Source organism: Brachyhypopomus gauderio, chromosome 1 (genome assembly GCF_052324685.1).
Source record: "Brachyhypopomus gauderio isolate BG-103 chromosome 1, BGAUD_0.2, whole genome shotgun sequence".
NCBI lineage: Eukaryota > Metazoa > Chordata > Actinopteri > Gymnotiformes > Hypopomidae > Brachyhypopomus > Brachyhypopomus gauderio.
The window spans coordinates 43681581-43707086 of record NC_135211.1 but is presented as its reverse complement, the minus strand read 5'-3'; the positions used below and the strand labels follow the sequence as shown (position 1 = coordinate 43707086).

The window sequence follows — 25506 nt, the reverse complement described above, 5'->3', positions numbered from 1 at the left end:
TGAACCTGAATTTTAACTCGAATTTTTGCATACCTGCAAGGATTTTACAGACTGTTTTTTCAAGTAATAATGATTTCAGGTTCAGGTTCTGGTGACACTATAATAGCTCCATACCGCTGTCGCGCCGCGAGGTGGTGCACCTCTCAATTTTTGGAACTGTAGTTCCAAACTACATTCACTACTTTAGTGCTACCATTTGAAAACTGATCATTTGGGGCCATGCAAATCTGTATGACATGTAATACTTAGGTGGAGACATCTTTCTAACCGTCAAATACCGTGAAACCGATATAATTTCGAAAAATACAGTGATAGCCTATAGAATTTTAGTCATAACGCCCAGCACACTAGAATTAATAAATTTTTAATAGCCTAAATTACAACCGTGTATAACAACATGCTACCGTTGCTCTTGCAGTACACTTTATCCTTTTTTGTTATTATTATGTTATTATTAAATAAGTCATAATGCTGAGAGTTAGGATGTACCTTTATGTGATATATGTGTAACGGAGTAAAATAACAGAAATGCCGTTAAGTGTCACTTCCTGTTGCCACGTGCCAAACAGGGACCGAACACTTAGTTTATGGAGCATACAAAACTGAAAACTTAAACCCATAAAGTATCTAGCACTTTTCGATATAGTAGCTCAAATAAGATACTGATACTCGTTACGGTAGCATTTTTTCGACAAAACAGCCGTCAGAACTATGACAACCAAAAAATTTTCGCTACTTTCCATGCACCCTGAATATACAAGTTATCTAGTAAATTAGCTTAGCCTCCTTTAACCAAGTCAAGCTGGAAATGTCCCTGAGAATAACAATAGGTTTATACAAAACAATGAAAATAAACAAGTATCGTATAAAAGCAGCTAGGAAGATGATATATTTGATACCAACGTATGATGCAGTTGGCTATAATCCTTTGGTTAACCGTTCATCCATCCACCTGTCTGACTTTCACTGGTTCGGTTTACTATATCAACTCTTACTGTTACTGTAGTTAAACTGTTACAAATGGTAAAAGTTTGTAAATACAAAATATCAATTTATGAAGAACATTTTTAATTTTTCCTTCACTCACCTGCCAAAGTGCGTCGAAGTATCCGCAGGACTCCTGATTAGTTTCACTTTAGTTTCTCTTCCGTGTTGGGTCTTAAGTCTACATCCTAACGGGTTTATAACGGGTGTTTTTAATGTCTACACAAGCACAGTTTGTATATAATGCTGCATTCAAGTGGTGTCGGTTTTATGGGAAAACCGAGTTTCCCACCAGAGGGCACGACATGAACACCCTCTGATGTCGGAAGCTGAAGTCGGACACATGGAGATTTTCGATGCAGCACGAACTGGCCGAGTTGTGACGTAAACGCTATTTCCAAAATGGCTGAACAATACATTAACAGTAAGATGCTAAATAATGATGTACAATTCGTACGCTAATTCCAATAGTAACGTTATTTTTAAACCTCTATTATCAACACATTTTGCTGCATTTGTGTTCAAAAACTAAAACCAACAGCTAATGTTTTGCTGACAGAATATCATTTTTTTTAAATTTTGTTCACATACATATAAACAGTTATGAATAGTGGCAGCTACTGTTAAGTATCGTGTACATTACATGATGAATTGACGTGTATGCAATTTGTAAATACTGATGATTAGCCAAACGACGAACAAACGTTCGACAGCCTCCATTTTACTTTCATTTCACACACACAAACCACATGAACGCGAGCAAGTCGCGTGAACGAGTTTCACCTCGGAGAAATCTACTGCCCGACTTCCACTTGAATGCAGCATAAGGACTCATAAAGAAGCGGAGGTTTCCTTTATATCACACTACAATAGAGTAACTGTGCTACATTTAAACGTGTAACGAATCCTGTTAACAATGTTTTTACAAAGTTCCTAAATTATGAGTTCTGACTTTAGCAGAAATTTGTTTGACGATATGTGGAAGTTAGATTATAACAGGTTTAGGCTACAGCTAGCGGAAGCACCGAAAGTAAAAAAGCATTTATTACATATGTTTATCAGTGTATACTCGTGTTATCCACCCCATTGGCGTAATTTAAAGCACTACGAGCGGCGAGTGGCACCCGCCACTATACCGCTGGGTACTGCCAGCACCACGATTTAATATGATACTGCATCGTGATAAGTGTTGAATTCTGAATCCCTGCGGTTATTCTGTAAATGAAATTTACTCCACACACTCCTGTGTTTTCCTGGACTCCATGAGGCCATAACATGGGCTTTAAATTCAGGGCGCCGACATCGCCAGACGCACGTTCTAGTCTGGCCATCAGCATTGGATTTGCTGCTGTTCGTCTGCGGGCGATTTCTTTTAAGGCCGTCAACACCTTTATTATCATTTCAACTATTTGTTAACATTGTCAGCACAGGAAGGAATGATCACTGCCAAGAACAGAAATACAAACACCTTAATTTGATTAATTTGTTCATCTAGTTTGTTGATTAATGTGTGGGAAATGCTAATAGAGGTCTGTTTGTCATAACTTGCCAGTATGATTTCAGTCAATAAATAAATACAGTCATTTGGTAATTTGGTACCAGGCTGCACAGAAAAAAAATTATATATATTTAATCTTATTATATATATATATATATATATATATATATATATATATATATATATATATATATATATATATATATATATATATATATATTCTATTGACGATCAGAATCTGAGTGATGTTTTATTTTGAAAAATATAACCCCCCCCCCCCCCCCCCCCCCCCCCCCCCCCACACACACACACACACACACACACACTTTAAAGGCCAGTCCAGGAAAATATTGTCTGACATGTAACCGGTCCGTGGTACAAAAAGGTTGGGGACCACTGCAATAGGACATGAGATGTTTGTGTTAAAACTGTTGCAGTGCTTTCAAGAGATGAGACAGTGATTGTATAATAATTGATTCTATACATTTTTATTAAGAAACAATATTTTTTCTATTGTGCTTAGACTCAGCCGGTTTCTTTTCTTGGAGATGACCTCTCCAGCTTTGGAGAAAACCCTTTCACATGATACTGAGGAGGCAGGGGTGCACAAGTGTCCCACAGCAAGCCTGTATGTGTTTAAACAGATTCAGTCTTACTTTATTAGGAATGGTATTTTTGCTGATTTTCAACATGCATATAAGGAGGGTTATTCAACATGTACGGCATTAACAGCTATGACTGATGATTGGTTAAAAGAAATTGACAGGAAACGATTGGTTGGAGCTGTGTTTCTTGATTTCAGTGCTGCTTTTGATATTGTTGATCATGAACTGTTGCTAATGAAGTTATCTGCATATGGTTTTGATAAACGAGCTGTTACTCTGATGAGTAGGTATCTAAGTAATAGAAAACAATGTGTAATGTTTAATAGCTTTTGTTCTGAAGTTTTGACATTTCCGTGTGGTGTGCCGCAGGGGAGTTGTTTGGGTCCTCTTTTGTATAGTATTTATGTTAATGATTTGCCGTGCATGTTGTGTAATGCTTCTTCGATTGTGTATGCGGATGATATGACATTGTATGTTTCTTCTGATTGTTTGAATCAGGTAAATGATGTATTGCAAAAAGAATTGATGTATGTTTATGAGTGGGTATCAGATAATAGGTTGAAACTAAATGTGGTAAAGACTAAATGTATGGTATTAGGTTCTAAATATTTAATGAGACAGACTCCAAAATTAAATATTTTTTTAAATAATAATCAAATTGAACAAATTACAGAAATCAAATTGCTTGGTGTTACAATAGATCACACATTATCTTGGTCTGCACATATTCAGAAGGTGGTAAACAAAATGAGCAGAAATACTGCTATTGTCAGATATAATGCTCATTTTATGTCCTCAAAAATTAGGAAAATGGTACTACAATCTATAGTTTTATGTCATCTGGACTACTGTTCAGTTGTTTGGTCCGGTGCCTCAAAAAAGGATTTGGTCAAACTTCAGATAGTTCAAAATAAAGCTGCAAGATTAGCATTGGGCTGTGATTTCAGGACCAATGTTGATCAGATGCATCAGGAACTGTGTTGGATGAAGGTTAGAGACAGGGCTGCATACTGTCTATTGCTTTTTTTACATAAAATTAAAACGCTACAAAAACCTTTTTACATTTATTCACAGCTGCTACCCACTTCAAACAGACATACTTTTAATACAAGACGAGCTTCTGTTGTTTCTTTCATATTACCTCTGCCACGAACAAATGCATTAAAAAATACTGTTTTATATAGAGCTGCTTCTTGTTGGAATATGTTGCCATCAGGATTAACAGATTTGGAAATGTACAATAGATTCAAAGTTATTCTTAGGAAATCTATCATTTACAATCAAATATTACTTGGGTAAAAATTTCTTGTTTTCTTAATTCAGTGACCTTGATTTAACTGTGAATTTTCTTGTTTTGTTTTGTTTATAACTAGAAGGTGTTTTCAGCCAGTTGGTCTTGTTTAGATTACTGGGTGTTGGCCTCTTTGTTATGTAGGTTAGCGCTGGCTATTTTTATTTTATTTTATTTTTATTTATTTTTATTTTTTGTTGATTGTGTTGTTTAATATGTTTTTGTGGGCCTCAGGAAGAGTAGCTTCTGCTGAGGCAGAAGCTAATGGGGACCCGTTTAATAAAGAATAAAGAATATAGTAGAGCTGAAACGATTCTTCGAGTAACTCGAGTAATTCGATTACAAAAATTACTTCGGCTTCATTTAATTTATGTCACCATCTATTTTAAATGTTTCTATTGTCGTATCAATCCCGCTTTGTACTACTACGCAGCTCCGGTATCATTGTTTTACACGGACTGTTATAACTGACGCACAGGTTTAAGGCGGCGTGATTTGTTTTGATGGGAATGGCGGAAAATGAAGATAGCGGTGTCCGTAAAAAGGCAAAAATGTCAAAAGTGTGAGACCATTTTTCGCTGCGCAAGGAGGACAACGTAGTGCAGTGTATTTACTGTAAAACAGACCTGGCCTACCATAAGTACTTCCTCAATACTTCAGCACCTAAACCGAAAGCATCCGCACGTGAACTGCGCTTCTCCAAGCGGTTTAGGAGCCTCTCCAAGTTATGTTTATGATTATAACCAGGGCTCTCAAGTTTTGGATTCATGTGAGAGTGTGAGAGTTGTTGACGGGGGTGGCGAACGTTAACTGTTGAACGTTAACTGTCTAGCTTTCTGTCGTAGAACCGGCCCGCAGGCCACAGCCGCCCGATGGTGTTTTGCACGCACAAACACTACATTCCCCACAATGCAACGGTAGCCCGCGAAGTCACTGCAGCGCACGCAAGCGGCGAGGGTCTGAGATAAAGTTTATAAGTTTAAACTTTGAACTGAGATAAAGTTTAAAGTCAGAGATAAAATGTATTTATCTCTGATCCATATCTATGAGTTACTAGTTCGCTCTGGCGCCAACCACTGGCGATCGATGTCGATATAATACTTAATTTGTGTCCATTTTACAGGCCGCCCGGTAACAACTTACGTTCGCTAACCCCCCCCCCCCCCCCCCCCCCCCCCCCCCCAAAAGGTTCAAATCTCACTTCAAGCGATCTTGAAAAGTTGGCAACCCTGAATAAATAGGTAAATAGATAATTAAAATGGACTACTAAATAGAGGAAACCATACAACATTTACTCCCTATTGTAATGTACTCACAAAAAAGCAAAAACACACCGCAACTTCCATCGCAATTTCTTTGAAAAACACCCGCAACATCAACCATTTTAGCCCGCAACAATCACAAAAAAGGCCCGCGAAATCCTGGGGGGACTGAGATATGGATCGGAGGTAAATAAACTAGTTTTTTTTTCTGGCCGTGTGAAATCGGAAGTGTGGCGTGTGAGCGTGTGAAGACGGTCAAATGCGTGTGTCACACGCTCAATGCGTGAGACTTGAGAGCCCTGATTATAACTGATATAAAGACTAGTGCTTGTTATAATGCACAGTAGTTATAATTATATATAGCTGTAACGTGGCTCGCGCCACGGAGCGAGAGGACGGACACAAGTGCTGAGAAGAGCGAGATTTATTCAGGGGAATACCGTAATCATCGTCTGAAAGCCAGGCAGGGTCGATAGCAGGAGGGCAGTCCGTGAAACACGCAAAGACAGGCATTACAAGACAGGGAGCACAGGAAACAGGAGAAACACGAAAACGGTCGGGTACAGAAAACAGCAATGGGACAGACACGATCACAAATATTCAAAATACCGGACGAAGGACAAGGGAGACTCAGGGGCTTATGTACACAGACATTAAACAAGGGGCAGGTGACGGTAATAACAAGGGGCGTGGGAACAAACGAGGTAATCACAGAGACAAACGAGCGGGGCGGGGTAAACAGGTACGGAACACAGACACGAGGGGTTCGGAGTGACAGCTAACGGAGGGGGACACGGTCATACGTGACAATAGCATGTGTTATGAGTCGATAGTGACTAGACATAATAAGTAGCAAGACAGCAAATGATCTCACTCATGTAATTTATCATCTCATCTCTCCCTCCAAACACACACACACACGCGGACATAATTTGGGGGGGGGGGGGGGGGGGGGGGGGGGGGGGGGGGTGGTGTGGGGGGGGGGGGTCCCCCCACTTTTTCAAAAGCCGGCTTTGGTCCCCCCCAGTTTTTACAGTTAAAACGAAATATTTAAATAGCGACGAAGCCATGTCCCCCCCACTTTTTAACGGTTAAAAAACAAATATTTAAATAGCGATGAATCTAGCGCTAGGACCATGCAGAAAACGACCTCTCCGAGCTCCGCTCCGGTATGCCCCCCCCCCCCCCCCCCCCCCCCCCCAACAATTTCCGTTAAAAACACAAAAGTGGTGATTTTAGCCGATTACTCGATTAATCAATGGAAAAATTGACAGAATACTCGATTTCAAAAATATTCGATAGTTGCACCCTACTGTATAGGCTTGGATATATGCACCTCTGTCTCTCCCAGTACTGATGAGGATCCTCTGTTCGCTCAATGTTGCGCTCCGCCAGGTATCTCTGCACTTCCACTGTGGCATCAGCAGTGACACTGTGAATTCCTCTGGACTCGGTGACCATGGCATCTAAATGAAACCAGAGTTTGCTTCCTAAGAAGCAACAGATTAATATAAATGAGGTCATAATTCAAAACTGACTTTAAACCAAAGCAAAAATACTGACCAGGTCTTTCAGCTGCAGCATCCTGTGATGTTGAAGCTGCAGCTGAAGATGGATGTGATTCTCTGGAGATTACACTGTCACATTCAGAGGTGAGTCGTTTTATTGCTTCATCTGCCTTTGTTGGGCTAAAGAAACAGAGTGATTTGTACCTTGGGTCTGTAGTGTTGCCAGTGACATAATGCTCATGCTTTGGATTTTGTCAAGCCTTTCCCTAAGGTGTCTGATGAGGTGCTCCCCCAGCGCCCTAGCTACTGGGACTGTTGCCTTTGCTGCCTCTTCCTGGAGCATCTTTTCAACCATTTTCAATAATGGCACCACTCTGGAGCCAGATACCCTTTTCTCCTCCGACAGCTCTATAGTAGCCTCGTGAAAAGGAGACAGTATAGACAGGCACGCACAGATATTATTGTAATCATCAGAGGTCAGCGCAGGAATGTCAGTTTGTAAGCCAGCCAAAGCTGCCCCCACAGGCTCCCCGAGTTCTGCTACTCACTCCAGCATTTGAAATGTGCTGTTCCATCTTGTTTCAACCTCCTGAATCAATTTCTTTTTTGGTTTTCTCATGTGCTCTTGAACAAGGTCCAGCTTCTCCTTTAAAGATAAAAAGAAAGTGTTAAGTGATAAAATGTGTTACATATGTAGCAATACAAAATGTGTAAACAATATGAAAATAAAAGTTACTGACTTTGGCAGTTGTGCTGCTCCTAAAATAGCCCATCAGCTTCCTTGCCTTTGTACAAATGGTGGACAGGTGATGGATTAAAGGTGATGGATGCAACATAAAAACAGAGCTAGTACTTCATTTCTGGCCAGTTTGACACTGCTGCTTAATTTCTGTGACCCTGTGTGGTCATCAACAATAATAAGAGTTCTACATCACCATTTTACATTAAGGCCTTATAACAGAACACCTAAAATCTCTGACAGTGGCGTGCAGAAATAGACATCAGGTGGTGTTAAAGCACCACCAACTCTGCCCTTTATCAACGAAAGTGCCCTTTTGAAACTTCGTGTTTTTTTATTATTATTAATAATTTACTGAGGTCGGTTTGAAATGATATTTTGAAAACCTGAGCGATTAAAATCAATGCCCTGAAATGCGCCACCACCTCACACACACCCGACCTCTCTCTTCCTTTAACACAGTGGTTCCCAAACTTTTTCTGCCGTGCCCCCCTTTAGTAGATGAGAATATTTTTGTGCCCCCCCTACACCCCCCCCCCTCATATTGACTAGGGATGCACCGATTCACGTTTTTCACTTCTGATACCGATTCAGATATCTGAGGCTTCGTATCGACCGATACTGATCCGATACCCAGTGGCGGACTTAGCAATTTGGGGGCTCAAGGCGAAATTAGGTAGGGGGCCCATCAACATTAATATGCGAAAAATAAGTCAGCTAATCAGGGGGCCCCTACAGTGGGCTGCAGTGGGAGGGGCCCAAGGCAGTTGCCTAGCCATGCCTCTATGCAAAGACCGCCTCTGCCGATACCGATCTGATAGAGTAAAACTGTGCTGAATCGACTTAAAGCATTTTTTTTTTAAACACAGACATACTGAATTACAAGTTTATTGAAAACTCTGCACCAGTATAGCACACTTAAACACACATAAAACATGTAAAAACAACACAACTTGCATTTGTTCAGTCAGTGCAATTATGAATATAACATTGAATGTAAAATAAATAATACCAAAGAACCTGAAACTTACAAAAACAATAGGTTCACAACTTTGGTCAAACGTGAAAAAATAACTGCAAGAAACCTTTTAAATGGTTCAAGAATTCTAAATATAATTAAAAACAAATAAGGAGATGAAATAAGAGAAACAGCAATACATATGCGGCTAGTTTGCAAGCGCAGACATCACGCAGAGCACAAAGCATGTAACGGCCAGAAATATGTGTACTGTCTCTTTAAGGGAGCGAGTTGAGCGCGCGTATGGAATATTGTTTTTTTAGCTTTCTGTCGTAGACCGAGTCAGACCACTGCTCTTTATTTTATTTCTGTAAGTAACGCATTAAATGAGCTTTGGACAACTCACCAGTTCATGTATGAACAGTGAAGTATTGCTGGAGCCCAGGTTTATTTTGGTCAACCAGCAAATCAACGGAATAAGTGGAATACCACCAGCGCGAGTATTAGGTTGAACTAACTCCGAAAAGCAAGCAATACAAGCATAGAATTAGACTGAATAGATCTGTTTTTATGGATCGGTCACATTGTCCCCGATACCCGATCTAGAATTTTTTCAGATATTAATATCGGAATCGGTGCATCCCTAATATTGACACATGTGCACGTTTTACTTTCAAGCTCCGCGCCCCCCCTGCAATAGCTCCGCGCCCCACCTAGGGGGCGCGCCCCCCACTTTGGGAACCACTGCTTTAACACCAGATGCGCTGCAGCAGCAGTTTAGTTCAGCGAGTGGAAGGAAGCGTCTTCAGCACAGCACACACGCTCACAGATAGACTTCTTCTCCCGTCCCCACCAGCCAGGTCACATACACACCAAGTACAATCGCACCGTTTGCCCTCTAAGCCCAACGTGAAATCATTTTGTTATGCAGTTAAATGTCTCATACAGCACCAAACTACTAAGCATTTTTAGCCGACTGGTCACCTGATAAACTAGTCGCTCTAGCCCAAATCAATGATAGATAACGTGAGGACGACCACATACAAATAATTAAGGTAGAGTTTGCAAATCTATGTGTTAAGCTGAACATTTTCTGTTGTATAGGTTTTGTTAGACAACATAAATTAACACATTCATTTGTGAAAGAAGAAACGGGAAGTTCCCCATTACCTGTGAAAAATGCCCATCTGCATTCATGTAATGACAACATTCAGTAGCCTATAACTCCTTTTCATACTTTTTGGTCTTTTTACTGTCTTAATTGTAGGCCTATATTGATTTACTAATTGCAGCACAATGCCAACAAGGAGAGCTGGAAAAGGAGCTGAAAAGAGAAAAAGTAAAGGAGCTTTAACAATGACTGTAAATAGTTAATATTGGATATGGATTTCATCAGTTGGTGGTGTGACTTTTTTTCCATTGAAAACTCACGTTTAGAGAATGTTACAAATAAAAGTCAAATTTCATTCAACATGTGCGTGTAATTTTTTTATAATGAAGTGTTCCACGTGCGCTAAAAAGTGCCCTTTTTCCCCCTGAGCACTTGCCCCCCAAAATGTCTGTGCATGCCACTGACCAACTTCTAACATCCCTGAACATCTTCTAACATTTCTGGACATATAACATCTTTGGATGAACTATGGGATGTTTTGTTTGGACTTGAGCATGGAGATCCTGAGCTCAGAGAAGACCCTGTGTACACCATCGTTTGGGACAAGGCCGTCTTTCACTGTTGTCAAAGTCAACATGAATGGTTTATTAATACAGTAACCACCATTTCATAGGTATGTGCCTCTAATCCTACTCCCCCTTCCTAAACCCAAAAGAACTCTTCTCAGCATGGTTTGTGACCAAAGGTTTGTGAACGTATCCCCAATAACCAGGACAATCTCAGTGGAATGCAGCATGTGATGTCATACAAGTGGATTCTTGTCAATGCTGGATTCACCATTAAACAGGATTCTACTTCTGTTGCCTAGCGAGGGAGAATATTGCCTGTGGTGTAATGAGGTTCTGTGTGTGTGTGTGTGTCCTGACCCAGCTCAGAGGCACAGTGCTGACTGCAAAATTAATGACATTGTGTACTGAATATGCAAATGCTAATAAATGAATTAAAATGTTGCAGTTCATATGCTGTACTTCTTTGTTGGTTTTCTAATATACATATTGATACATCATTAAGCATAATGCAAAATACATGAAAAATGCTATGCTATGCTAAACAGAGTGTTGCAGTGTTTATGTAGTGTGTAATAACTGCTGTGTAGCATTTATGCATTAGCTGATTTTGTGTGACATATGAAGACTGTGATTTGAGCAAAATAAATTGGGTTTGAGCTAACTGACTGATTTTTCAGGACAGGTCAGAGGTTTTGTAAATGTATCTTATATTTTGGGTTTTGTGTTTACTGTTGAGAAAGGGAGAGGAAATTCAGGAAATGTGTTTAAGCAACTCGGAGATACAGTAATCAAACATACAAGCGTAGTCAGTGATTAAACATGATCTAGTCATGACACTGAAATCTCATGAGTGTGTTTCTATGCACATTTTAGAAATATTTCATTTGTATGCATACATTTCACTTTTTACTAGACTCCTCAGCTGTATAACTAGTGTGATGAAACTACATAGCAAGCACGTGTGTTTATAATCCTGATTTCAATAGCAGGTATGTGTCATGACCTTTAAGGGTTTTAGGGTCATTGTGACGCTGGGGTGCGGGATAAGGATGAGGCATGGAGTCCTGTCTTCGGCGCAAACGTCACTTTTATTAAACATACAAAATAGCGCAGACAGCGCACGTATAACACACATCTAACGTGAAGTATGATTCCAACAAAGACGAGCACGGGACACTGCGCGAACGCACATTAAGTAGACAAAACCATATGAGCCCCAAGTGATAACGAGACGAGCCACAGGTGAGACTGATGAACACATTCAGACACTTCCACACCCACGAAGATCCACAGACGCAGACGTCTAGACATAGATGACAAACACACGCCCAAAGGGGAGGGGTCGGGGGCTGTACCGCGACAGTCATATCCTGATCAAATAGTTTTAATCCATCCATGCCTCACACACTCTCTGATAAGACATGAACTGATATGTCAGATATTTATATAATCACCTAATTTTCCATCATTCAGGACACTAAATATAAATGGTCCCAACCCTGAATTCAAAACTTGTTCCCATCTTTGTTCAACACTTGAAATCAAGAGAGAGATCACATCAAACATAAGTGCTGCACAGAGGCGGTTCTTTAATTAGGCAAACCTAGGCATTTGCCTAGGACCCCCGACCAAATCTGTCCTCCATAGGGGCCCCCAAATCTGACCATCCCAGCTACAGTAAATACACAAAAAACAATGTTAATTTTTTACTTATGTAAAGTAAAGAAAACCATATTTCTATAAAAAAACAACAGAAATATCAGTAGAATACCGAATTAATGTCTAAATACTAATTGTCCATACACACATACCCCCCTCCGTTGCTTGCATTGAACTAGTCCATAATGTGATGACATAGCAATGTGCGACACGACGTGACTTCAAACCAAAACAGCGGGAACTGTACGCGACTAGAGTGAAAGCTGTCACAGTGAAAATGAAGCGGAGTTATGAAAGTGGTTCTGCTAAATGAAAGAAACGGGCAGAGAGCAAAAGAATTGCATTTGCACTGCCAAAATTGACCTCTTTTTTCTACACCTCCTGAACCCGCGACATGCTCAGGCTCCGCTGTTGAGGAAAATGAAGTGGTGTCTATGGAAGCTGAAGCAGAGGAAGATGAAGATTATTTGGTGGTGAATAAGTCCTACACTGATTAGTCACAAGCAGAAAACTTACTAAACCAAGGACAATAACATTTCTTATTTTTCCCCATACACAAAAGCTACTTTTGCTTTAGTGAAAACTACAAACTTAAAAGACCATGTTTATTGTAAGGCCTTTTTAAAACATGCACCAACATTACTGTATGCACTAAGCAAAACAATTACATACAACAAATCAAATAAACATAAATTTTTTGGGCTGCACATTATATCGGTTTAGCATCAATAATGTAATGTTTTTTCAGTGCACCAGGAGCAGTGGAGACAATTTAATAATAGCCTGACCTTGCACATTGGCCAGGAAAGTTGACAGACTCTGAGCGTTGTTCAATTGTACACAAAAACACTGGACATGGACTCAGTGATCACAAGAAGCCAAAGCTCGCAGGTTCAGACTGTAGAATGTATACAATGCCTCTCAGCTATACACAGCTGATGTCAGATGATTCAACTTCAAATGAGAGAGAATGAGACTTGAAAAGAAAGTTTTAAAAGTTCAAAATTCTGAAAGTTCAAAAACAATAGAAACTTGGCAGAGACAATAACAAGAAGAACAGACTAGTAAGACAGGCAAAAGGAGAGAATGAATCTTCACGTTCTCTCATGTTTCGTCCTGGAATTGCAAGAGGCTCGTATTTGTTAACCTAAGACAAGAGAACTGATCAGTCAGACAGATATTTGTTGTGAAACGAAGTAGTTACAATTTCAACATTTTCAAGTACTTTAGCCTAAATTCCAGCACTTTTCAAATCTGAAAAAGCAACATTAAAATTCGTCAGGTAAATGTTTATTCCCCTGTTTTTTTATTACCACATATCGTTTCGGACAACACTGCGCGGCAAGTATTTAAACGCTTCCGCCGTTCGCGCAGGTTTAGGAGAACCAAGTTAGCCTAACCGCTAACGGCTAATAAAATAATTTAAGCAACACCTATGTAAGAGGTGAGTAACATTAAAGCAACGAAAAACCACAGTTAAGCAAATATTACCATGTGGAAGTCAGTTTAATTCCTATTCATCATAGGAATAATTACCTTCGCACTATAAAAAAAAGATAGTTTCACAGGTTGTAACTTTCGAATTGCTTCTTGAAGCTGTGATATACAGATAAGCTGGTTTTCTGTGGAAAGGAGAGCGGGGGTCTGCGCGGTTTGCCTGCGAAACTCCTCGTACTTTTAGCCATATTAGTGTTTGACCTGCTGCCTCAGTGCTCCGCATTTGCATAATAAAAGGATGGCTAATTGCTAGCAAGAAGGAGGGGTGATGTCCTGGAGATCCTGAAATTTCAGTCTTGCTAGTGTTAAACTCAGAAGAGTGTTTACCAGTATACCTGTCTTTCCCTCACACTAACAGAACATATACTGCCGAACTGAACCGTTTGGGGCGGTCTGCCGATTTTTATATGACTCAAAGAGCCAATCAGGAATAAGCAAGGAAATATCTTCACGCTGTAAAGCAAAATGCATTTTTGTGATTGGTTCAGATATAATAAAAAAAAGCCGTTGCTTGCATTGTGCTTGGGGGGGCAAAGACACAATTTGGGGGGGCAATGCCCCCCTCTGCCCCCCCCTAGCGCCGGCCCTGAATACAAGCATAGAATTTGACTGAATAGATCTGTTTTTATGGTCACATTGTCCCCGATACCCGATCTAGAATTGTTTCTGATATTAATATCGGAATCGGTGCATCCCTAATATTGACACATGTGCACGTTTTACTTTCAAGCTCCGCGCCCCCCCTGCAATAGCTCCGCGCCCCACCTAGGGGGCGCGCCCCCCACTTTGGGAACCACTGGTTTAAAGCAAGGGTATTGGGATGGTTATTTGGTTTGTGTGTGTGTTTCAAGAATGAGGGCCCCTTGCTTATATTTTGCCTAGGGCCCCAAATTGGCTAGATCCGCCACTGGTGCTGCATCAACAGAACATGTGTGGCACCCAGGACATGAATGTTGAGAAAGTACATCCCCCTATAAGTTTTCATTTTATTGAGGCTGAAGTTTTGTTCACTTTCCGGTTTTAATGTTCAGATGTGGCACCGAAAGATAAATTCCACCTGCCAAATGGGAGTGCAGTGCACATGCTACGCCAGCAGATGGCAACCATAGCGCTAAGAGGTCAAGTGAGCTCAGACGTATAGTCAATAGATGAATAGCGCTAACGTTGTACTGTGCTGTGTTGTATTAAACAGGTGGGTGAAGTGCACAAAACACATATGTTGGTATCAGTAGACGTCTATCTACTCGCAGGACTGTGTTGTTATGAGTGCAAGCTGTTTTGTCCGTAGTTTGAAGTGAAGGGAACCTGTTAAGTTATATTTGCTAAAATGCTAACCGACGTCAGTTACTGATGCTGTTACCGTGTAGTAGTAAGCACGTTTTCAACCCCTTTCGGGCATTTCTTGTTAATGTTTAGACCTGTTTCCTTATATTTTAATGGTGCTAAAGTTGATGACTGTAATAGACACAAGCTGAGACGTATAGTCAATAGATGAATAGCGCTAACGTTGTACTGTGCTGTGTTGTATTAAACAGAATAAAGCAGTCTTGAACACGCCATTCAGCAGCCCCGTGTGACGTGTGTAACACATGCACACAGTAAACAATCAACAAACAGTAACATTAGTAATAAATGTTTCTATATTGTTACGTTTTATGTTTTAATGTACAATCACACATTTTATTTTCATTCAAGATCTTTATTTGTAATATAACAGGAATACTTATTTAGTTAGAAAAATACACGCTGTTTCATACAGCTTTTGGTTGAGTGTGATTTATGCAGAAAAGATGGGACACTGATTAAAGTTGATAAAAAACTTTATTCAAAACCAGTTACCAAAATATTTTAAATGCATTTTATAATGTTGATGTATTTAACTACTGAGACCAGAGACTAGCCGAGACTCTGTACAGATCACCTCACTCCTCTCTACACAAGACCAACAACATATACAAGAAAATAAAACACATAGAGAACAGAAGCATTGCCCAGGGAAATAAAATAAAGAGGGAACAAAGCAGCGTGTTTTAATAAAAAGTCATCTAAAAATATCTTACTGCAATATATGTGTTCTGAGAAATAATGCAATACTATATGTGTTTTGAAAAATAATGCAATATTATTTAGGGCAATAATGTAATATTATACAAGTGTTTTGAGAAATAATGCATTATGTGTTGACAAATTGTCATGGTAGGCTGGGCTCCGAGCACAGGGGAGACGCCCACACCACGACACCTCACTGCCCCACCACTCCCATGCTCTCAATCACCCACGTAGTGACACGCCCCTCATTAGTGTTGAACACCTGTTGCACATTATCCTGCTTTAAATCCCTCACATGAAATACAATAAGTGCTTTGAGAAATAATGCAATACTATGTGTTTTGAAATTTTGAACACATTCAAATACTAATAAAATAACAATAAACATTTCTAAAAGTTCTTAAGTCACTCACAAAAGGGTTTGAAGGCCGATCACAGATCACATTGGGTTCCTGGATTTGTCATTAACGTGTTAAGAAAAGTCTGGAAGACTAAATGCAGAGTACATGTGGAGACTCTGCTGTAACAGTGCAGAGTTCACACATCACAAGGCACTGATCACATTACAATACAACAACTTCAAGCATGTTACAGAACAAACAGAAAGTGGCATTAGGAGTCTTGACTCTTATTGGTCTAGAGCAGCAGTCTTTCTACAATCTAGTGTTTACTTAAATGAAGACAGCAACAAGACAGACCACCGTTCTGTGGATTATGAACAGAAACAGTTCAACTCATTACACACATACAGCAGTGATTATTGAGTCTTTGGTGCCCTATGCAGAAATTCACAGGATCCCCATGAGGAATTCAGGTCTCATACAGTCATCATATTCATGTATCATACAGTCATCATATTCATGTATCATACTCATATTCATGTATCATACAGTCATCATATTCATGTATCATACACTCATATTCATGTATCATACAGTCATCATATTCGTGTATAATACACTCATATTTGTTGAATTTGGACAGTTATAATCTTGTCAAAGCACATGTACATCTCATCACTGCTGAGCCCATGACACATTAATATCACCAGATCTCAAAGCGCTTGTCTGAGAGGAAGAGACGTCTGTCTGTAATTCTGTTGTTGAAGAGCCTGTAGAAACAAACACACACACATTATTTTAAAACTCAAATGAATGTCCTGCTTTGTTCTCCTTCATGCGAGTTAGACGTTAATTAGGACGGGAGCTCTGAGAGTCTCTGCTCCACAAAGCCAACTGTAGGCAGACAGGCACAGACGAGACATCTTGGGTGTGACTAGCAGTTGCTCCTTTAAGTCGGGTTAAGCTAGTGCTAGTGATGACAGCCACGTCTGGTGTATGTTCACTTACTTGGCTGCTTGGTTGTTGTATGTTTGTTTTTTTTTCTCTCTAACTCAACGGCCTGAAACTTTTAGAGTTGCTGCTGTCAGTCTCAGGAGTACAGTGGTATTTCTTTTGAGCTTCCTTCTAGCCTGTTGTGAACCAGTATCGGGTGTATTGTAACTCGCGGCCGGAGAGGTTAGCTGTGTTTTCTGTTTGTAATTCCTTGTAATCTGAGTCTCTGCTCAGGAGTTGGTGAAATGAGGGGAGTTTAGGGGATGAACAGGTATTGGGGAGAAACTGTCCTGTTCACTAGTGACAGACCTGCAGTGGAAGGTTGTGTCCCCCACACACACACACACACACAAACACACTCTTACCTCACAGTGTGAATATTGGTGTTGGTGGAGACAGTATCATAGATCCTCTTTGCTGACACATCAGTGATGTCATTGTGACTGAGGCTGAAATTAGATGGATTATAATTACCACATTGTACAGGAATCCCAACACAACAATGTAAATCAACACATTCTTGTAATACTACATTGACTGTGATTTAGAGTGAATGAATAAATATATTTGTGACAGTGGACCTGAGACACTAATTGTCAGATATTTCAATGCTGCATTTTCCTTCATTTCTCATGTTCATGATGTGTTTATGCATCAGGTAAGAAGCTGAAACATGAAGTTTCTGGTCATATTTCTCCACTTCTCCACTCACTCCAGGACGTGGGCTTTGTGGAGCTGTGGACACAGCAGCTGCAGGCAGTGGTCAGTGAGCTGGCAGTGGCTGAGGTCCAGTTCTGACAGCCCTTCAGAATGTTCCAGAACCAGCGCCAGGGACCCACAGGCCTGCTGGTCCAGCCGGGTGTGACTGAGGTCCACCTCCCCACCCAGGGCCCGGGAGAGAGACACAGCACGTCTCACACACTCCAACTCGGACCCGACACGGACCAGAGACAGAAACTGGAGCAGCACGGCTTTACTGCACCTGGACACACACACACACACACACACATATACACACACACATATACACACACACACAGACACACACACACAGACACACACACACTCATACACACATATACACACACACACAGACACACACACACACACCACATTCACCAACATGGACACACACACACACACACACACACACACACACACACACACACACACACACACACACACACACACTCACCAAAATGGACACACACACCACATTCACCAACATGGACAGTTCTATTAATATTAATTAGTGGTGGGCCGTTAACGGCGTTCGTTAATTTGATACTCTTATCGGGCGATATAAAAATTATCGCCGTTAATCTATTCTTAAAGTTGGGTTGGGAACTGGGTCAAAATGGGTAAGCAAACTATGATGACTTTCAACTTGATAGTTTAGCTCGATTGTATTCCTAACCAAATTGCACAGTAGGGGCGAGAACGAGTTTTCAAACCTGTGAATTACAAATCGTTCGTGTTTTTATGTGGATGCAGCCACGAAGTCGCCAGGTTTGCTTCATGGAAAATTCATGTTAGGAACGTAAAGTGTTACCGGAGCGGAACTCGGAGCGGTCGTTTTCTGCATGGTCCTAGCGCTAGATTTGCCGCTATTTAAATATTCCTTTTTAACCGTTAAAACTGCAGAGGACCAAGACCGGCTTTTTTACGTCCATGAGGTTAAATGTACTAAATGTTGGCTTACATTTCAAATATCATGTTTACCTGAATAAAGATGTTATCAACCCCTTTTAATGCATCAACCCCTTTTAATGTTTTTAATGATGTTATCAACCCCTTTTAATTTTTAATGTAGGCTTACAAATTCATGTTTAACTGAATAAACCGTTGAACACGAGTAGCCTACATTTTATTGAGCATGTCTAATGCACCCTCTGTATTAAGAAACCCTATCTCAAAGACTGACTTTTAGTCATTACTTGGGTAGCACGCATATGAGCCATTTTAATATAGATTAATCTAGATTAATTTCAAGATTTCAGTGAGATTAATCTAGATTAAAAAAATTAATCTATGCCCACCCCTAATATTAATACACTCACATAACTACTAACATTAATGCTATTTTCACACATTAATATGATATAACTCCTCCTCCTCTGCAGGAAGGTTAGTGTGTGTGTTGTGAGTGGGAGTCTTACTGCAGGGTGACTGTGTGTATAATGGTGAAGAGTTGCTCCACTCCTGCCTCCTCTATCTCACAGTCGTGTAGAGTGAGCTGTGTGTGTGTGTGAGCTCTCTGGACGGCCACGGAGACGACTCTGCAGTCCTCAGTGCTCAGAGTCAGTGTGTGTGTGTGTGAGTCTTCTGTCAGGTCCAGAGCAGAGCTGCAGGAGAAGTCCAGCCTGTGCTGTAGAGCAGAGAGCAGAAATACTGCTGCCCCCTGCTGGAGCTCAGAGACACTGCAGCAGTGGAGCAGCCTCAGCAACAGCAGCCTGTCCACACTGAGAGAAGAGAGACTATTACAGTAAGACATTCAAGACATTCATGTCCACACTGAGAGAAGAGAGACTATTACAGTAAGACATTCAAGACATTCATGTCCACACTGAGAGAAGAGAGACTATTTCAGTAAGACATTCAAGACATTCATGTCCACACTGAGAGAAGAGAGACTATTACAGTAAGACATTCAAGACATTCATGTCCACACTGAGAGAAGAGAGACTATTACAGTAAGACATTCAAGACATTCATGTCCACACTGAGAGAAGAGAGACTATTTCAGTAAGACATTCAAGACATTCATGTCCACACTGAGAGAAGAGAGACTATTACAGTAAGACATTCAAGACATTCATGTCCACACTGAGAGAAGAGAGACTATTACAGTAAGACATTCAAGACATTCATGTCCACACTGAGAGAAGAGAGACTATTACAGTAAGACATTCAAGTCCACACTGAGAGAAGAGAGACTATTACAGTAAGACATTCAAGACATTCATGTCCACACTGAGAGAAGAGAGACTATTACAGTAAGACATTCAAGACATTCATGTCCACACTGAGAACACAGAAAAACACACACATACACACAGTTCTGTATTATTAAATGTTTCATTTAATAAACCTGAGGTGGGAGAAATTTAAGACAAATATGTCATAAAGTGACATAAATGAATAAAACGACTTCTGGAAATAATATAACACACCTGAGGTAAATAACCATGTGCTGTAAGATGTTGATTATCTGACACAGGAGTCTCAATAAAACAAATGTTTTTGTCCCAAAATGACATTTGGGTGTGTTTTTAAACACATATAAATGTATATATAACACCAAATGTGTAACACCCCCTACAGATCTGTTGTGTCTCATTACATGAATGATAAAAGTTCAAACCTGAGGTGGGAGACGTGTTTGAGCAGAGGCACGATGCTCTCCAGCTCCCCCTCTGGTATGGAGGTGAACAGCAGGCTGAGAGAGACTGCTGTGCAGTGCTGGAGGGTGAAGCACAGGGCAGCACAGTGGACAGAGTCCAGCTCTCTGCTGTTCAGGGTGATGCAGTTCTCTGTTGAACTCAACAGACTGGACACACATTGAGCAGAGCCAGTCTGATAGATCTCTGTGATGATGGACAGTACACAGCTGGGACTCAGACTGGGGAGAAGACACAGACCCACACATACACACACACACACACACAAACACAAACACACACAAAAACACACAAACACACACAAACACACACACACAGTCTAAGTATAATGAAAGCACATGTTCATTGGACGTGTCGACTGTGTGAAGATCTTTAAATCTGAGCCACCAGGCATGAAAATGGGTCAGGGGTTAAAAAGGTGAGAAGACCGGGGGGCGGGGCATGTGACGTCATGGGGATACGGCGACGGGGCGTTGACATGTGACGTCATGGGTATACTGCGACGGGGGGGTGGGATGGGGGTGGCTGCTGGTGTACGGGGATACAGCGAAAGGTGATGCCAAATATTACGGAGCTCGTAAGGTGACGTCATGTAAAAAATATAATAACGCGTGGCCACGACTTACTAACGCGTGCGAACAAGATAATTAATTATTACTTTATATAAAGCCAGGTTTATCTTCCTTGGGCAGTCAGTTCGCGAACATCCCTGGGATCTGCTTGCTTTGCTGTGAAAAAATAAACTTTGTTGCCGCGTGTGAAAGGCGACGTTAGTATCTCGTTCCCACGCGTTAATAAGTCGTGGCCACGCGTTATTTATTTATTTTTTACATGATGTCACCTTACGGGCTCCGTAAAATATAGTAAAATCCATAAAAAAATTTTTTTGACTGTCATGTCAATGGATTCAATGTAAACGCAATCTGTAAACGCAAGAAGCCGCTTTCGCCATTCCGGATGGCTCAGTCAAAACCATTACGTCTTAATGAACCAATAAATACATCAGCGGCGAAAATTATTGTAAAAATACCAGGTTTACGTGTTTTTATTTTCTAACATGAGCTAAAGCACAGGGTAGACTCAAACGACAAGAGTTTACAACTTCATCTTCAATCTTTTCAGCCCTGGCGCGAATGTTCTCCTCACACGTCCCTGGATTCACCAGTTACAACTACAGACACACTAGAAAAAAATCTTGTTTCTTATTTTATGTCACCGTTAACTACACGGGGTTGACGCGAACTTAAATAGGTAGATAGATGGGCCTATTATCACAAGAGCTTGTGGTTAGATCTGACAGTGTTCAACGCTGTAGCGAACGGCAGTAACTTTGTTTTATTAAATCCACCCAATTAAAAATGTACGATCTGGTAAACGTAGTGGTAAATGTACGCTCTTCTGACTTGTCCGCGGTGTAGCACTAGGTCCTGCTTCTCGTCCCGCTTAGCAGTAAATGAATAACATGAATGAAGAACGTTCGTATGATTGAAACGCTATTTGGCCTCTATGATGGTTCTGGGCGGAAACTGCTGGCCACTGTCACTGAAATAGCCAATTTCGGAAGTGCTCTGTTTGCTAATTAAGTCAATATGATAATTAAAATATAATCTCCCGACCCCCCCCCCCCCCCCCCCCCCCCAAACAAAAAACTCATCGGATCTACACGATTCACGTAGGTCACCCTTTTCAACTTCAAAACGGCGAATTTCGCCGAAAGGTGACAGATTTTCATGCCTGGCCACACATCACTGTTGTCTCTCACCGTCTGACCTGAAGTCTGTCCAGTACAGGCAGAAGCTCTCTGGGGTTTTGCTGTCCAATGTCACTCTTCCTAAAGTCCACAGTAACACTGTGATACTGCAGGAAATAGTGAATCACTTCCCAGGTCAGAGTGCAGGAAGTCAGGTTTCCGCCCACTTTTTGCAGGAAGCAGTGAGTAAGCTCCTCCTCCTGAGCTTCATACACCACTACAGTCAGCTGCTGGAGAGTCTCCTCACACAACCTGCACATACACATCAGAAAATGGCATCACAAACTGGTACTTTTATCTATTAAAAATAACTGACAAACCAACCACACCGACCTGATGGTCAGAGGGCCCTGGTGACACAGCAGGACAGTGAGAGATTGGGCCTCCATCTTGTAGTAAGTCAGGTTCAGACACTGGACCCTCCAGAGTCTCAGGAGAGAAGCCAAGCTGCTCAGGACCCTGGACAGCGCCCCCTCTGGCTGCTGTGTGCTGGTGTGGATGAGTGAAAGTTCCTCAACAGTGACTGGAGCAGGAGATCTCACTGTCCTCAGTGTTCGTACCATCTTCACCACCACAGCACCACTCACACTGCACAACAACAAACACCATTTACACCGTTTACTCTTAGTAATTTAACAAAGTCCTGCAATAATAAATGTAATCTACCTCAGAGTAAACTAAATTACTTAGAATATAATAATTCAATAATATAATGTTACGTACCTGAGTGTGCGCAGGCGTGTGATGTGTGTGAACAGAAGCCTGACTCCTCTGAGAGAGATGGCTCGTGGGTTTAGAGTGAGGTTGAGTGTGGAGGCTGAGAGACCCAGCACTCTCCCCACAGCCCTGCAGCTGGGAGTGGACAACTGTCCTCCCAGAGAGAGGGTGAAGTCCAGGGCCTGGAGCAGAGGAGACACCTGTCCTGCCTGATCTCTGGACTGGAGCTCTTTACACAGAGACGGGATGTACGGATCAGCACCACTGCAACAGAAAACAAAACCACATAGACAACACAAGCAAATAAGGAAACACATGTAACATTTATATTCTGTATTCATATCAGTCAGTGTTAAAAAGCAAAGGAACAGGACAAACCATTTTAATCCTTGTTTCATTCTTTAGCATCACAGGCTATATTTACAAATAAATAAGATAAAACATTGAAAACATTACACAACTGTGAAATATGGCCTACAATTTCAGGTACAAACCTGAGCTGGGAGATGTAGGGCAGACACTGAAGGAAACTCCTCACTTCACTCTCTTCATCTGACCAGCCTCTCAGCTCTACTGGTTTCTTCACTGTGTGGAGTTTCAGCACTTCTAGGAAGAGGGAGGTCTTTCTCTTTGAGAGGTCTATGTTCCAGACTGCAGGAGCTGACTGGTAAACTGGCTGTAATGCTGGAAGGAAACTCCTGCCTGTTTGAGTCTCATAGTCCTTCACACGTGAGTACAGATCCAGCAGGAAATCACAAATGTTAGCCTTCAAACCATAATAACCACTTTCTTCTACAGGGAAGTTTGTGTAGCTGCACACAGATGTCAGCAGCTTAGTGAAACTCTCTCCTGTAGCTGCATCACACTCTGCTGCTGTAACAATCAGCTTCAGCAGAAACTCCACTGCAGATCTTCTCTGTTCTTTATCATCAAGATCATCATCCTCAAACCTGTTGGAATAGAGAGTTCACAGAAACACAGAATTAGTAGATACAATTAGTAGAAATCAACAGACATAACAGATTAATTTGTACAGTTTGCTGTAAACAGACCATTTCCAGTATAGTAACACCACCACTAGACTGAACGCTGGTTCAGGTCTCCTCTAAAACACACAGACCTGCCTGCATGTGTTTGTGGGTAATGAGAAATACAGCAAAACAGACCAAAGAAACTTTGAGTGTAACACAAGAAATTCACCACAACCATATAGAATTTCACATGATTATGACCCATATCATATAACATGTTTCACTGTATCTCCTCTTTCACACACACACTAGTAATGGTGTCTCTCTCTGTGTGTGTGTGTGTGTGTGTGTGTGTGTGTGTGTGTGTGGACCTGCGTGTGCAGCCTGGTACACTTAATCCTGTTAGTGTCTTCACTTTTCTTGTTTCACTTTATTTATCTTTTAACATTTCATTATAGAAATTCTGACAATGAACTTAGTGAAGCTGTGTCCTCTCCAGACAGGCTAGTCCACAGTCCTGATCTGTTTAGTGAAGCTGTGTCCTCTCCAGACAGGCTAGTCCACAGTCCTGATCTGTTTAGTGAAGCTGTGTCCTCTCCAGACAGGCTAGTCCACAGTCCTGATCTGTTTAGTGAAGCTGTGTCCTCTCCAGACTCATTTACCTCCTGCTAGCCCACTCCACTCACCCCCCTTCACTACTGATAACACACTCCACTCACCCCCCACTACTGATAGACCACTCACCCCCCACTACTGATAGATCACTCCACTCAACCCCCACTACTGATAGATCACTCCACTCAACCCCCCCACTACTGATAGACCACTCACCCCCCACTACTGATAGATCACTCCACTCAACCCCCTCACTACTGATAAACCACTCACCCCCCACTACTGATAGATCACTCCACTCACCCCCCACTATTGATAGATCACTCCACTCACCCCCCTCACTACTGATAGACCACTCACCCCCCACTATTGATAGACCACTCACCCCCCACTACTCCTCTCACCACCAGAGGGCTCCATCTCCAGAATATTGAAGACTCCTGTTTCAGCTGTTGTGAAATCCACTGATTACTTTGCCTACATAAGCCAGATGGCCACAGCAGCTCCTTGTGAAATGTTGCTGACTCTTTTGTGAAAGTGTACCAAGGTGTTTATCTACTTCTCTCATTATTGTTCTGTGTTTTGACCTGTTACCTCCTGTTTTTGCCTTCTGTCTCATCTGTATCTCTGTCTGTTATTTCTGTAGCTCTTCTGGTTTAGACCCTGGACTGGTTTGTAGTTGTTTGCCTTTTGTACTTTATTAAACCCTTTATACCTGCTAATGGATCCTCACTCTGAGTCTATAACATAATAGTTTGTCAATTGCATCATAAAGCTCATATTTCCATATGAAGAATAATTCTGATTGGCTAATACAATCACCAGAAGCTTTTGCATCCTCTCACTACAATATGAAGAAAAATAGTGTATCACAGCTGATCTCAAAGTCAAACCATAAACTTCACTGAGGGCTACCAAACAGTTAAGCATATGAAGTATGTAGAAAAGTTTTGTAATTCTGCACAGTTGAATACTGTAACTATTTTTA

At 41.2% G+C, this 25506-nt stretch overlaps 2 protein-coding genes across 17 annotated transcripts in view; both read right to left on the bottom strand.

The window, feature by feature from the left end:
• Window positions 1-25506, bottom strand: part of LOC143521618 (uncharacterized) — a 316853-nt gene that overhangs the window by 257369 nt on the left and 33978 nt on the right. For 14 of the 16 annotated variants that reach the window (XM_077014689.1, XM_077014735.1, XM_077014744.1 and 11 more), the window contains one exon: window positions 23427-23882. In XM_077014689.1, coding sequence (XP_076870804.1) covers window positions 23427-23882 — 456 coding nt within the window. Of the gene's footprint in view, window positions 1-1087; window positions 1348-23426; window positions 23883-25506 lie in introns of those variants that run through there. The other 2 variants (XM_077014795.1, XM_077014805.1) reach the window with 1 other exon arrangement.
• Window positions 15484-20391, bottom strand: LOC143521743 (uncharacterized). Its single transcript, XM_077015038.1, has 4 exons — window positions 19224-20391; window positions 17777-18046; window positions 17430-17513; window positions 15484-16841 (listed from the first exon to the last, which is right to left on the bottom strand). Exons 1-4 carry the CDS (start codon window positions 19556-19558, stop codon window positions 16775-16777), a joined length of 756 nt encoding a protein of 251 aa, XP_076871153.1. The 5' UTR covers window positions 19559-20391; the 3' UTR covers window positions 15484-16774.